The 13,670-nt window shown below is 52.4% G+C and overlaps 1 protein-coding gene across 1 annotated transcript in view; it reads right to left on the minus strand.

The window, feature by feature from the left end:
- The window catches only part of LOC136949008 (ryanodine receptor 3), an 88,831-nt gene that overhangs the window by 40,566 nt on the left and 34,595 nt on the right, over positions 1–13,670 (minus strand). Inside the window, exons 18-38 of the mRNA XM_067243199.1 lie at positions 13,558–13,670; positions 12,552–12,685; positions 12,135–12,376; positions 11,821–12,013; positions 11,076–11,292; positions 10,844–10,948; positions 10,553–10,555; positions 9,019–9,122; positions 8,052–8,135; positions 7,273–7,432; positions 6,710–6,857; positions 6,340–6,542; positions 6,061–6,235; positions 5,015–5,223; positions 4,366–4,562; positions 3,836–3,902; positions 2,636–2,796; positions 1,847–2,012; positions 1,301–1,387; positions 936–1,162; positions 37–853 (exon numbers count right to left, since the gene is read on the minus strand). The exon at positions 13,558–13,670 is cut by the window's right edge and continues 6 nt beyond it. Of these exons, the coding sequence (XP_067099300.1) occupies positions 37–853; positions 936–1,162; positions 1,301–1,387; positions 1,847–2,012; positions 2,636–2,796; positions 3,836–3,902; positions 4,366–4,562; positions 5,015–5,223; positions 6,061–6,235; positions 6,340–6,542; positions 6,710–6,857; positions 7,273–7,432; positions 8,052–8,135; positions 9,019–9,122; positions 10,553–10,555; positions 10,844–10,948; positions 11,076–11,292; positions 11,821–12,013; positions 12,135–12,376; positions 12,552–12,685; positions 13,558–13,670 (3,812 nt within the window). The remainder of the gene's footprint in view (positions 1–36; positions 854–935; positions 1,163–1,300; positions 1,388–1,846; positions 2,013–2,635; positions 2,797–3,835; positions 3,903–4,365; positions 4,563–5,014; positions 5,224–6,060; positions 6,236–6,339; positions 6,543–6,709; positions 6,858–7,272; positions 7,433–8,051; positions 8,136–9,018; positions 9,123–10,552; positions 10,556–10,843; positions 10,949–11,075; positions 11,293–11,820; positions 12,014–12,134; positions 12,377–12,551; positions 12,686–13,557) is intronic.

Below are 13,670 nucleotides of genomic sequence, written 5' to 3' on the forward strand. Positions count from 1 at the left end.
AGGGTTACCTGACCCTGGATCAGATCTGAGGGTTACCTGTCGTTTCACCGGCTCAGGCAGTCTCTTCTCCAGAAGCCCTTTCATTGGCTGCTTGGCCTCTCTCGCCTCCTCCTCCTCCCCCGCCTCAACCTCCTTCTCCTCCGCCCCCTTCAGCCCCTCCTTCTCCGTCGCCTCCGCTACCGCGGCAACCGCCTCCTCGCTCGTGTCTCCGAACACGCTGGGGTGGATGAGGAGCAGGATCTTCTGCACGTCCTCGCTGCCCAGCACGCCCATGGTGAGCAGCGTGCCGATCAGCTTGAGGATGGGCACAAACTCGTACTCCACGCTGCCCCCTACAGGGTCCCTGATGTGGTGCCCTCCGCCCTGCACGGCCTCCGTCAGCATGCAGATGGCCTTCTCCTTCAGCGCGTCCAGCGGGATCTGAGGGCTGAAGCTTGGGGGGTCCCGTTGGCCGCTCACGAAGCAGGGCGGGACGAAGTTGAGGCGGGGCTTGAGCGAGGTGCTTAGCCCCACCCCCGGTGGGAGGTGCTTGTGGGAGGAGTTGGAGAACAGGCATATAGAGCGCGTCTCGGCGGTGACGGGGATGATGAACTCGTTGTTCATCATGAGCCGCGCCTCCTTGGCCGTCTCCAGGTGGATGCTGATGAGGACGTTGTAGAAGCCCTCACGCAGCACGCCCGACAGGTACTGGTTGTCGATGGTGTAGAGGAGCTGTGATTGGTCGAGGTGGCTGCAGAGGGCGTGAGCCACGCGGGTGTTTCCCAGGGCGCAGAGGGCTCCGTACAGCTTCAGGGTGTGGTGGTGGAACGTCCTCATCTCCTCCAGCTCCGACAGCTCCATGATGTCCACACACCTGGGGAGACACAAGCAGAGGGTGAGGGTGTGAGTGTGTGTGTGTTCCTCGAACCTGCTACCTGTGAGCAGTATCTGTGTACCTGTTCTCCTCTGGGATGTGGACAGCCATCATCTGCAGCGGCTCCAGACACTGCAGCCCCCAGCCATGCCTCTCGCTGACCCGGCCCGTGTCCACCCTGAGGAAGGTGTTGGGCATGCGGCTCCACAGGACTGCCTGGATGGTCTGGACGTCTAGACGAGGGGGGCACTGGGGCACCGGATTCCTCAGCTCACTCTTAAAGATGGCCGACGACAGGGGCATGGCGTTCTGGGCGGAGCAAAGGTCAAGGGTCAGACTGATGGGTCACACTGAGGTGGAGAATGAGTATGGGGTCCAGTATATAGGTAGAGCATATAGGTAGAGGATGTAGGTAGAGTATGAAGCTACAGTTCAGTATGTGGGTACCTTGATTTTAGCCAGCTCAAACTGGAACAGATTGGGGCTTGTCGGTCGCACAAACACAGCAGGGAAGAGTTTGGTATTGGGTTCCACCTGGTCAGAACACAGAGACATGCTCCAGTCAGAGCACAGAAACATGCTCCAGTCAGAACACAGAAACATGCTCCAGTCAGAGCACAGAGACATGCTCCAGTCAGAACACAGAGACATGCTCCAGTCAGAGCACAGAAACATGCTCCAGTCAGAGCACAGAAACATGCTCCAGTCAGAACACAGCAGTTTAAAAGCTTCCCGTGTTTCTGCGAGGGACAACTTAAGAAGATCTCTCTTCAAATGGGAGATTCTGTTCTCTCATTGTGGAAAGCACCGTCAGACAGACAGGCTTAGGTGCAGACAGACAGACAGACATAGCACCATCCAGTGAGACAGACAGACAGGCAGGTGAATGAGAGATGGTTGCTGTCTGATGGTGGTCAGAGTGTCTAGACAGACACACACACACACTCACGGTGTGTGAGTGAGAGAGAGACAGGTGAGAGAGCGTGTGAGTACCTGGTAGGAGGTGGAGATGTCCTTGCCGTTGACGGTGAAGGTGACCAGGCCGGTGGCCAGGTCGATCAGACAGCCTATCTCCAGGTCCACGCTACTGCGCCGAGATGACTGACCACTGCTGCAAACGTCACCCCCCCACACCATGTAGCAGTTACTCCTCCTAACACTGGAGGGAGGAGGGAGGACAGGGAGGAGTGGAGGGAGGAGTGGAGGGAGTACAGGGAGGAGAGGAGTGGAGGGAGGAGGGAGGACAGGGAGGAGTGGAGGAGGAAAGACAAGGGTGGAGAGGAGGGAGGAGTGGAGGGAGGAGGGAGGAGAGGAGTGGAGGAGGAAAGACAAGGGTGGAGAGGAGGGAGGAGTGGAGGGAGGAGGGAGGAGTGGAGGGAGGAGAGAGGAGTGGAGGGAGGAGAGACAAGGGTGGAGAGGAGGGAGGAGAGAGGAGTGGAGGGAGGAGTGGAGGGAGGGAGGAGAGAGGAGTGGAGGGAGGAGAGAGGAGTGGAGGGAGGAGAGACAAGGGTGGAGAGGAGGGAGGAGAGAGGAGTGGAGGGAGGAGTGGAGGGAGGAGGGAGGAGTGGAGGGAGGAGAGAGGAGAGGAGGGAGGAGTGGAGGGAGAAGAGAGGAGAGGAGGGAGGAGAGAGGAGTGGAGGGAGGAGTGGAGGGAGAAGAGAGGAGAGGAGGGAGGAGAGAGGAGTGGAGAACAGCATCCAGAGAAAAAGGAGACAACATGAGAAGAGGAGAAGGGTCTTCCTGCTGGTCTGAAGAACAGGGTTTCCTTGGCAACACACTCACCTCTCGTGGACACGCCCACGCTCGTCTCCCAGGGTAACCGTGACTGTCCGGTTCTTGCTGAGGTGGAAGTTGTTGCTATAGTAATGGTAGTCTGGGGTGACCCAGCCCACCCACACACAGGAAGGGTCCTGTCCAGCGAACACCCTGAGAGAGTGGTAGTACTGCAAGACAGCAGGCTCCTGTCACACAGCAGCCTCTACACACACTACAGCCTAGCCTAGCCTAGCCACCCAGCCCTCACACACACTACACCCAGCCTAGCCACCTAGCCCTCACACACACTACACCCAGCCTAGCCACCCAGCCCTCACACACACTACACCCAGCCTAGCCACCTAGCCCTCACACACACTACACCCAGCCTAGCCACCTAGCCCTCACACACACTACACCCAGCCTAGCCACCCAGCCCTCACACACACTACACCCAGCCTAGCCACCCAGCCCTCACACACACTACACCCAGCCTAGCCACCTAGCCCTCACACACACTACACCCAGCCTAGCCACCCAGCCCTCACACACACTACACCCAGCCTAGCCACCTAGCCCTCACACACACTACACCCAGCCTAGCCACCCAGCCCTCACACACACTACACCCAGCCTAGCCTAGACACCCAACTCTCACACACACTACACCCAGCCTAGCCTAGACACCCAACCCTCACACACACTACACCCAGCCTAGCCTAGACACCCAACCGTCACACACACTACACCCAGCCTAGCCTACCCACCCAGTCTCCACACACACTACACCCAGCCTAGCCTACCCACCCAGTCTCCACACACACTACACCCAGCCTAGCCTACCCACCCAGTCTCCACACACACTACACCCAGCCTAGCCTACCCACCCAGTCTCCACACACACTACACCCAGCCTAGCCTACCCACCCAGTCTCCACACACACTACACCCAGCCTAGCCTACCCACCCAGTCTCCACACACACTACACCCAGCCTAGCCTAGCCACCCAGCCCTCACACCAACACTTACCACTCTCCTTTTAACAGAGCAAATGCTTCACTTCATTTAATTTATTGACTTTATCCAAACGCTCTACCACTGAGATTTACCCCCTTTTTTTACCAACTTGTACCCAAGGACAGCACCATGGCTATCCCACATTCAGTATGGTAGTACAGACTAGAAAGTTCTGATAGACAAGTCTGATCACTGGGTGACAGTGTTACCGTGGTGATGCTGCTGTAGTCCACCCGTCTGGCCTCATCACTTTGCTTCACAGCCCTCAGAGGATACCTGAGGGAGGGGTCAGAGGTCAACCTCACAGACCTGTGTTTGAGCTTGAGACAGTGTGTGTGTCTGACCTGTGTTTGAGCTTGAGACAGTGTGTGTGTCTCTGACCTGTGTTTGAGCTTGAGACAGTGTGTGTGTCTGACCTGTGTTTGAGCTTGAGACAGTGTGTGTGTCTGACCTGTGTTTGAGCTTGAGACAGTGTGTGTGTCTGACCTGTGTTTGAGCTTGAGACAGTGTGTGTGTCTGACCTGTGTTTGAGCTTGAGACAGTGTGTGTGTCTCTGACCTGTGTTTGAGCTTGAGACAGTGTGTGTGTCTGACCTGTGTTTGAGCTTGAAACAGTGTGTGTGTCTGACCTGTGTTTGAGCTTGAGACAGTGTGTGTGTCTCTGACCTGTGTTTGAGCTTGAGACAGTGTGTGTGTCTCTGACCTGTGTTTGAGCTTGAGACAGTGTGTGTGTCTCTGACCTGTGTTTGAGCTTCAGGGTGTCTTCGTCATGCAGTCCGTTCATGTCGAGGGCGGGGCTGGTCTTGAACACAGGGTGGAACTCGACGGGCATGCTGAGTCTGCAGAACAGCATGTCAGCCTGGCCGCTCTGAACACATGTCCGCAGAGACACCTTCAGACAGGGGGGGGAGTCCACCGTCCCGTCAATACGGCTGACCTGGGGGCGGAGGGGGCAACATAACAGGCTTGTAAAAAAAAAGAGCTAAACAAATAAACTTTGTATTTAAATAACATTAGATTTGGAAAAGGTCAAGAGATCAATTAGTATTTAAAAAAAATACAAATAAAAAAAAAGGTTTTGAAAAAAGTATTCTCCTCTCCTTTCAGTGTGAGTGGAAAAAAACGTAAGAAAAGGGGTTTTGCAAAAAAACAAGTTTGGGGAAAAAACTTTCTAAAGGTGTAAAAAAAAAAAAAAAAAAAAAAAGAAAAAAAAGTTGAGCAAATGTCTTAAAAAAAAAGTTTGGAAACAAGAGTCCTCTCCTTTCACCATGTGGGTGAAACTTTTACCAGAGTCTTTTTAAACATGAGAATCTGTACTTCTACTGAGTGAAGGATGTTCTGCCATATCTGCTTATCTTACCACTATGGAGTTGTGTAGTGTGATCTTACCACTATGGAGTTGTGGTCTTTGGGCACGTTCACAAAGGTGGGCAGACGCTTGCTGAACCACATGGTGACCTCTCGGTTCATGTTGACGGCAAACGGTTCAAATCCCTCCTGCAGACCACACATGGTGTAGTAGCTGAAGGTGCTGGCATCCTTGCCCAGGTTCATGCGGCCCACCTGGGACAGACCCAGGCTGCACACTGGGATGAACCCTGGAGAGGACACAAGCAGTCAGCATGCTGAGAGCTTGGATACACAACACCCATCCATCCCTCCCTCCCCCCTCCCTCCCCCTCCCCCCCCCCTCTCTCCCCCTCTCTCTCTCTCACACACACACACACACACACACACACACACACACACACACACACACACACACACACACACACACACACACACACACACACACACACACACACACACACACACACACACACACACACACACACACACAGCTATACTGTCTTTCTCTCTCTCACACACACATCTATCCACCTTTTACTAAAAGGCAATTTACGACTGTCACATTAAATGAGGGTCATTTTATAATGGGGGAGGCACTTATTTTTCAGTCATTTCCACAGCGTGGCTGTTTGAGGTTAACTCATCAGCCTGTCGCTGCTCCCACGGCCGAGAGTCACGATGGAACAGGAAGACAGCAGTGAGAGAAGGTTGACACACACACACACACAGTCACACACAGACACACACAGACACACACACACACACAGTCACACACACGCAGTCACACACAGACACAGTCACACACAGTCACACACACACACAGACACAGTCACACACAGTCAAACACAGACACAGTCACACACAGTCACACACACACACACACACACACACACACACACAGTCACACACAGTCACACACAGACACACACAGACACAGTCACACACAGACACACACACACAGTCACACACAGACACACACACACACACACACACACAGTCACACACAGTCACACACAGACACACACAGACACAGTCACACACAGACACACACACACAGTCACACACAGACACACACAGACACACACCGTCTTCGGTCTCAAAGTCAGCGAAGCAGAGTTCGGAGCCGCTGCTGGTGATGAGGATCTCTCCGTTGAGGGTGAAGATCATGGACTTGTCCTCCATGTTGATCATGCAGCCCACCACATCTCCCGCACGCCAGCAGCGCCCGAAGAAACGACCACCCTGGTTCAGACGCTGGCCCTGAACACACACACATTGGTTTTCTATCCCAACACAAGTGTAGTTAAACAAGACATACACACACACACACACACACACACAGGAGAACCCAGCAGACAGCTCACCCTGAACCCGTCGAACACGAAGGCCAGGTGGTCCAAGCCCAGCTCCACGTCAGGCCTGCAGCCCGGCCGTGCCCAGCCCACACGCATGTCCCCGCCCGTCACCGCCTCAAACTCAAAGTACCACTTCCCCGTCCGCACAGCGTAAGTGCGCTCCACCCGGAAGAAGCGGACCTTATCAATGCTCAGCCTCTCCACAACGTGACCTGCTGGGGGAGAGGGGGGGTCAGCCTTGCATCACCTCACGTCCACAACATGCTACACATGACCATTTTAGCAACACTACAGGAGTTTCTCAGGAGAACAGTTTGCATGTTTGCAAGATGTTGCTCAGAGATAAATCTCACTTCTCCTGACCAGGAAGTCAACTCACCGCCTTCCTGGTCAGGTGGGTCGATGTTATACCCATAGCCAATCAGAGTGCGGATGGCCTCCCGGAGGCTGTCCCTGTTGGACTTCTTGGTGCGCTCGTCCAGCAGGTTATAGGGCACCAGGCGAGGGTTACGCTTGCTCTTCACATCCTGTTAGCGCACACACACACACACAGACACACACACGCACAGACACACACACGCACAGACACACACACGCACAGACACACACACTCTCATCATGTCTCAGTTTCAGCCAGGGAGCCAGCTCAATGCAGTCAATCAGTGAGGATCATTAAGTAGTTAATCGTCCATCTGTCATAACTATTAGAACAGCTGAACACAATGGGCTGAGTGTTCAGCCTCAGCCTGGTGAAGGCAGGCTGGGCCTGGATCTGCTGAGTCTCCTATAGAGCAGCTTTCTGCAACCGAGGCATTGTGACATAACAGAAAGCTGTCAGGAAACATAAAGCCTAGAGCGTCATACAATACGGTCTGCTTCAGTGAAGTCATAGCGACTTAGAGATCACAACCGTGTGTGTGTGTGTGTGTGTGTGTTAGGTACCTGCTGGATGCCGTAGGTCCAGCCCTGCTTGATGCGGTCCTTGGCCCAGACGTTGTGAGCGTTCTCAGCCAGCCGGTCCACCAGCAGCTCCTGAGCCGAGCTCAGCCTCACCTCCGCCAGCCCCAGAGGGCTGGGCTTGTAGCCGTTAGACATCATGTAGCTGCAACACAGCCACAGTCATTACTACCGCTACCGCCACCGCCAACGCTACCACCAGAGATAGGAAGTACGGTACTTAAGTAGATTTTTCTTGTATCAGAAAAACTTCACTATTTGTTTTTCTGACAACTTTTTACTTTCACTCCTTACATTTTATGCTGTTCTCATCTCCTCTCCTTTCACTGTGTGTGTGAAAACAAGTAGTCCGAGTAAACGAAGGGAGATGTTCGAAATTCAACTTTTTCCAGAGTCTTTTTAAACATGAGTTGTACTTCTACTTGAGTGAAGGATGTGTGTACTTTTGCCAACTCTGCCTACCATACCGCTAACATTAAGCCGCTAGACATCATGTAGCTGCCAAAGAGCCACAGTCACAACACTACTATTATATAATACTGAATATTATACAAAATGATAAATTGATGGTTTTATAATAGGTTACTGCACAAATACTGTATTATATATATTTTATACATTGTGTATAGCATAGACCTAATCAAAAATATATTCCATTGTATTTGTATACAGTACATATGTATCTCTCTGAGAGAGAGAAATATTGATATATATATATATAATTGTATGTGTGTATGTACAAGTGATAGATTGCATGTTGTTACTTCTTTGGGAGTTTAATCCTCTTCAGATCATCTTCAGCATTGGGGTTGACCTGGACCACATGGCAGCCCAGAGCCAACAGGGTCCTAAAGAGAGCCAGGTACATGGTGAGCCAGCATGATTGATAAGAACAGTTCAGTCAAGACACACACGTGATTGATTTCACCATTTATTCATACACATGACAAATGGTTTAACATTGGCGGAATGGATGTACATGGGGAAGCGCTCACTGCCTTCACTGCAGCATGCATGACATGAGGCAGGGAGCAACAAGTTAAATCCCCCACGGGGAGAACAGACAGACCACATGGGGGAGAAGGGGATGGTGGTGGGTGGCAGCAGCGCAGAACACAAGGGTAATCGAGGACGCGTGTGCGTGCATGTGTGCGACTTTATAGCGCCGCCTATCAAGCTAAGCCTATGGGCTGAGAACACGGCGATGGGTGATATGGCGCGCGCTGCCCGAGTTCCAGGCCTGAACTAGCTCCGCCCATTAATCATTCAGTTTCAGTTTCACTGCCCAGAACAGTGTTGGAAGCAAGGACCCAGGTAACTGCATTACTGCCAATGTAGCCACGGACAAAGTGTGGACACACAGAGGAAGTAATGAATTGTTTAATTGTGCATATCCTTGGCCATTATTAAACAATATAATTGCAGTGGTTGGAAAAGGTTCTTGAATTAACAGATTTGTTTAAACTGTACTTTGTTTCTAGACAGTGGTGTTTCTGTAGGCTGAGGTTAATCACAAACTAGCTTATTTACTGAAGTGCTTCTTCTTCATCACTCATGTACACACACACACACAAATGTTTTGTCTGTTAAGTTTTTTTTTTGCGTGTCCCTTGAAACACACTTCACACCTGTCTGGCCATACACATGCTGCTCTCCGTCTCTCTCCTTCTCTCCCCCTCCCCCCTCTCTCCCTCCAAACAGGAACACAGTGACTCATAATACAGGACATACTTCAAGGTTTCTGTTGACATCTGCAGGTTGTAATTCTTCTCAGTTTCAGGTAATTTGGAGAAATCAACCAGACAGGGGTGCTGGCGCTTGTTGTCATCTCTTATCTGGAACACAACAGTCAAAACCCGAACAGATCAGACACACAACATGGTGAAGCTGCGCCCAGCAGGATGAATCTGCTGTAACCTTAACATCACTACTCTACCTTTACGATGGAGGGACATTACATGGGAGGTTATGAGCACTGAAAATAACATTCAAGGTCATATAGACAACAAGAGGGGGGAGGGGCTTCTCCGTCACAGTGCTTCTGGTGACGTTGTGCCCTGGAGAACATGTTATGAATTTAGAGAGCATGTTTTCTGGGGAGCCAGAGAGCAGAGAGGCTGGAACACCAGCAGAGATGTGAGACTGTGTGGCAGCGGTGTTCACCAGGAGAACATGCAGGGTTGTTCACAGGTGTAGCTGTGGGTTGTTGGATGAACGACGCTCAGCTCTTTTGTGAATAGTACAAGAAGTACTTTTTTATTTTGACTGTTATATGCTTCCGGGGAGGAAGCTATGCTAACTATGCTAACCAACAGCTAATAAGCTAAGCTTTGTAAGTGTTTAATTTCTCTTCATTTCTGTCCCCAGGGCAACCATAAGAGGGTTTTTAATGAAGCCTGGGTGAGGCCAATGAGGAGAGTACCATGCCCTCTACAGAGGAGGGCCTCTGCCACCCAGACTCAGGGACGTGTGCCCCGGCCCCAGCCTCGGCCCCGACCCCAGCCTCGGCCCCGGCCCCAGCCTCGGCCCCGGCCCCAGCCTCGGCCCCGGCCCCAGCCCCGGCCCCAGCCTCGGCCCCGACCCCAGCCTCAGCCCCAGCCTGGCCTCACACACAGAGCACAGTGTCTAACCCTAACCCTAGTTACAGCACGTGTCGCTAGAGCTCTGTGTGCAGAACCCCGAGCCAGCCTTAATGTCCTCACCCCAAATCACACGCTCTATCACCATGTTGGACTGTGTGGAGGGCTGTCACTCAGAGGATTAAAAGAGGAAGAGAGGAGGGTTGGAGGAGACGAGGAATGAGAGAGGAGGAGAGGAGCTACAGGACCAGAGCCAGTGTTCATCGTGTTTGTAATATAAACATAAGAGCTGGGGAGCACATTGTTTCTTTTCAGGTCGTCTGCACCTCACAGTGCAGCCGGGCAAAACAGGTCAAAGATCCTCACCGTCCAATAAACCAAGAGAGTCACTGACGCGGTGTCGTCCTACACACACCTCCAAAAAACAAGCACCAGATGAATGAAAATCATTTGGACTCCACCAGGTCTGTTTGTCTCAGGGGGAAATGTCACCTGCATCTATTTCTTGGTTTATTGTAGCAGTTTAACGGCCTACAATGACCTGTTGTGTCCTTGGAGTAAAACAATTGCATTGTAATTCATGATACTAGACGTGAGACAGAGTGAGTCTGTCACCTACCAACACACTAAAATGAAAGTCAAATGGCAGAAGGAACACAGAAAGAGGAGGATTTTTGGTCACTTACCCTCTGTTGAGTTTGAACCGCAAATTATAAAAGAGAAAAGCAAAATGGTGTACAAGCTTTTTGGTTCTCAAACGGTCGCATTCCTAACCTAGAGCATTTCACTTTGGAAATACTAGTAATTTCTCAATAAACAAACATAAACGGTTCTTTCTTTACTCAATCAAAACTGTATGGATTAAGTATGTATCACTGGAATGATGTTGCATATAAATCACAGCTGTTGTGTGTAGCCTGTCCTATGTGTTGAGTGTGCATGTGAGTGAGTGTCCTGAGCAGCAGAGCAGGTCATACCTTGCCGTAGGACCAGCCCAGCTCGATCTTGTTCATGCCCCACAGCTCGTGGATGTTCTCAGCCAGCTTGTCTCGGACCTTCTCCAGGTGGGAGGGCATGACGACCTGAGACCAGGATCACAGACAACACCGCTACACCCTGAACCAAACACTGTGTACGGCTGCTCATGCAGAGTCTGGAACCTCACAGTCTTTGGTGTGGAGGCAGGGGTGTCTTGGTGTAGAGAGCTACCTGGCTGGTCTCCACAGGTGTGGGGGTGTAGGAGGCCTGTGAGAGCAGCTGGGTGGTGCCCAGCAGGTCCCTCACTCCCTCCTGGTCCCTCTTGTACTCCTTCACAGGCTCCACACGCATCTTCTCCCTGGGCAGCAGGGCCTCGCAGCACGGAGCGTAGCTCGAAGGCGGCAGGAACTTGAAGTCGCCGTGGCGACCCCCCAACAGGAAACGCACCCTGGGGACACAGGAAAACGGGTGGTTCCAGCATGAACAAGGAAGGGTACAGAACCAGGGGTTCACCATGCGTGTTTTCACCTCACGGACGCAGGTACTGTTTTATCCTCGTTCATGTTAACACCGTCAACTCCCTCTGTCTGACTCAGAGACAGAGGCAGCTCTGTGTGTCTGACTCAGAGACAGAGGCAGCTCTGTGTGTCTGACTCAGAGAAAGAGGCAGTATTTCCTAACCCTTCCACTTCAGACAGAAACAAACATCTGACAGGCCTCTGCTCCAGAGAGGAGCTGGACAGTAAAAGGTTTCTGATGTTCAAAACGGGTCGATCATGAAATCCTGAGAAGTCTGCTGGAGCTTGAAATTCCATTTTGCAGACCTGTCAATCACACCATCTGAAGTCACCATGGCAACAAGAGAGGAGTGTCCGGGGTTGGCAGGGAGAGGTGTGCGAGTGCATGTGTGAGGTGTGTGTGTGTTAGTAAACATTAGTACGTGTGTGTATTTTCTCCCCGTGAGGAGGACACATACTTGACCCCAGCAGAGAAGCTGACCACAGGGAAGAACAGCCCGTCGGTGTTGAAGTTCTCGAACATGCCCTGGACGGGCTGGCCGTTGATCCTGAAGGAGACGCTGGGAGCGCCCAGGTCCAGACAGCAGCTCACCACGTCATCACCCGTCAGGAGGTGGTGGTTCACAGAGGCTACCGCCCTCGGGATACGACCTGCACCCACGCACACACACGTACACACACACATACACACACTCTCAGCCCCTGGGCCCAGACAGCTGACAGTTGAGGTCAAACACTCAAGCTACCCCCACACACACAGGTACATACTGACCTGACCAGAGGTGAAGTCCATCGAATCCATAGGAGTAGAGATCGTCCCCCACCCCGTTGCCCCCCCAGCCCTCGCCCCCCCCTGGGTAGGGGGCGTATCCCTTGGTGCTGGCCCAGCCCACGCGCAGGTGTGACGGCTCGCTGGTCAGAAAGGACTCCACCTGGTCGATCATCAGCTCGTAGTACCACTTCCTGTACTGGGCAGAGCCCTCGCTCACCCCTAGGAAGATGTTGGGCCTCATGCTGCAGACACACAAGCAGAGGAAACTAAACACTCTATACCCGTTACACTGTACAGGACACATTACACTGACACAGTCATGATTAGTCTCTATACCCGTTACACTGTACAGGACACATTACACTGACAGTCATGATTAGTGAGTAGTGGTGATTATGGTCTGTTTCCGAGGTGTACCTCTGGACGTCATTAACCAGGCGGGTCTGGAGGAGAAGATCTCTCCTCGGCAGCAGGTGGTCACAGATCAGGTTCTGATTGGCTCTCACAGCTACACCGTTACACACACAGAGAGAGCAGAGCACGTCCAGGATCTGGAGGGAGGAGAGGACGTTACACACACAGAGAGCAGAGCATGGTGAGAGAGCAGCAGGAGAGAGGAACAGGAGAGGAACAGGAGAGAGAGAGAGCAGGAGAGAGAGAGAGAGCAGGAGAGAGGAGCAGGAGAGAGAGAGCAGGAGAGAGAGAGAGCAGGAGAAAGGAGCAGGAGAGAGAGAGCAGGAGAGAGGAGCAGGAGAGAGAGAGCAGGAGAGAGGAGCAGGAGAGAGAGAGCAGGAGAGAGGAGCAGGAGAGAGAGAGCAGGATAGAGGAGCAGGAGAGAGAGAGCAGGAGAAAGGAGCAGGAGAGAGAGAGCAGGATAGAGGAGCAGGAGAGAGGAGCAGGAGAGAGGAGCAGGAGAGAGAGAGCAGGAGAGAGAGAGCAGGATAGAGGAGCAGGAGAGAGAGAGCAGGAGAAAGGAGCAGGAGAGAGAGAGCAGGATAGAGGAGCAGGAGAGAGAGAGCAGGATAGAGGAGCAGGAGAGAGAGAGCAGGATAGAGGAGCAGGAGAGAGGAGCAGGAGAGAGGAGCAGGAGAGAGAGAGCAGGAGAGAGAGAGCAGGAGAGAGAGCAGGACAGAAGCCTTTTTCCGGCTTGCCAGCCAGATGAGACACTGACTGGGATTTATGACTGAGAGGATGTCAGCTCCCTGGATCTCCTCCCAATGTAAACATCTTGATACACAATGGAGACACTGAGCTATGTGTCTGTGTGTTTATCTAGTAATGACAGTAACTGTCAGAAAAGTGAATTACTCCAGCACTCCTCCTTGGAGACGCACGTGTGTGTGTGTGTCTGTGTGTGTGTGTGGGGAGGGGGGGGGGAGGGATGTATGCATGTGTGTGTTTAGCTATGTGTGTGTGAGCCCACCTTGTGGTTACGTCCGTGCTTGTAGAGCAGGGAGATGATGGACTGGATGTGTCCTCGCTGGATGATGTTCAGGGCCTCGGGGCTCTCGATCAGGATGCAGTGAAGAACCTCCA

Source organism: Osmerus mordax, chromosome 9, assembly GCF_038355195.1.
Source record: "Osmerus mordax isolate fOsmMor3 chromosome 9, fOsmMor3.pri, whole genome shotgun sequence".
Classification (NCBI taxonomy): Eukaryota; Metazoa; Chordata; class Actinopteri; order Osmeriformes; family Osmeridae; genus Osmerus; species Osmerus mordax.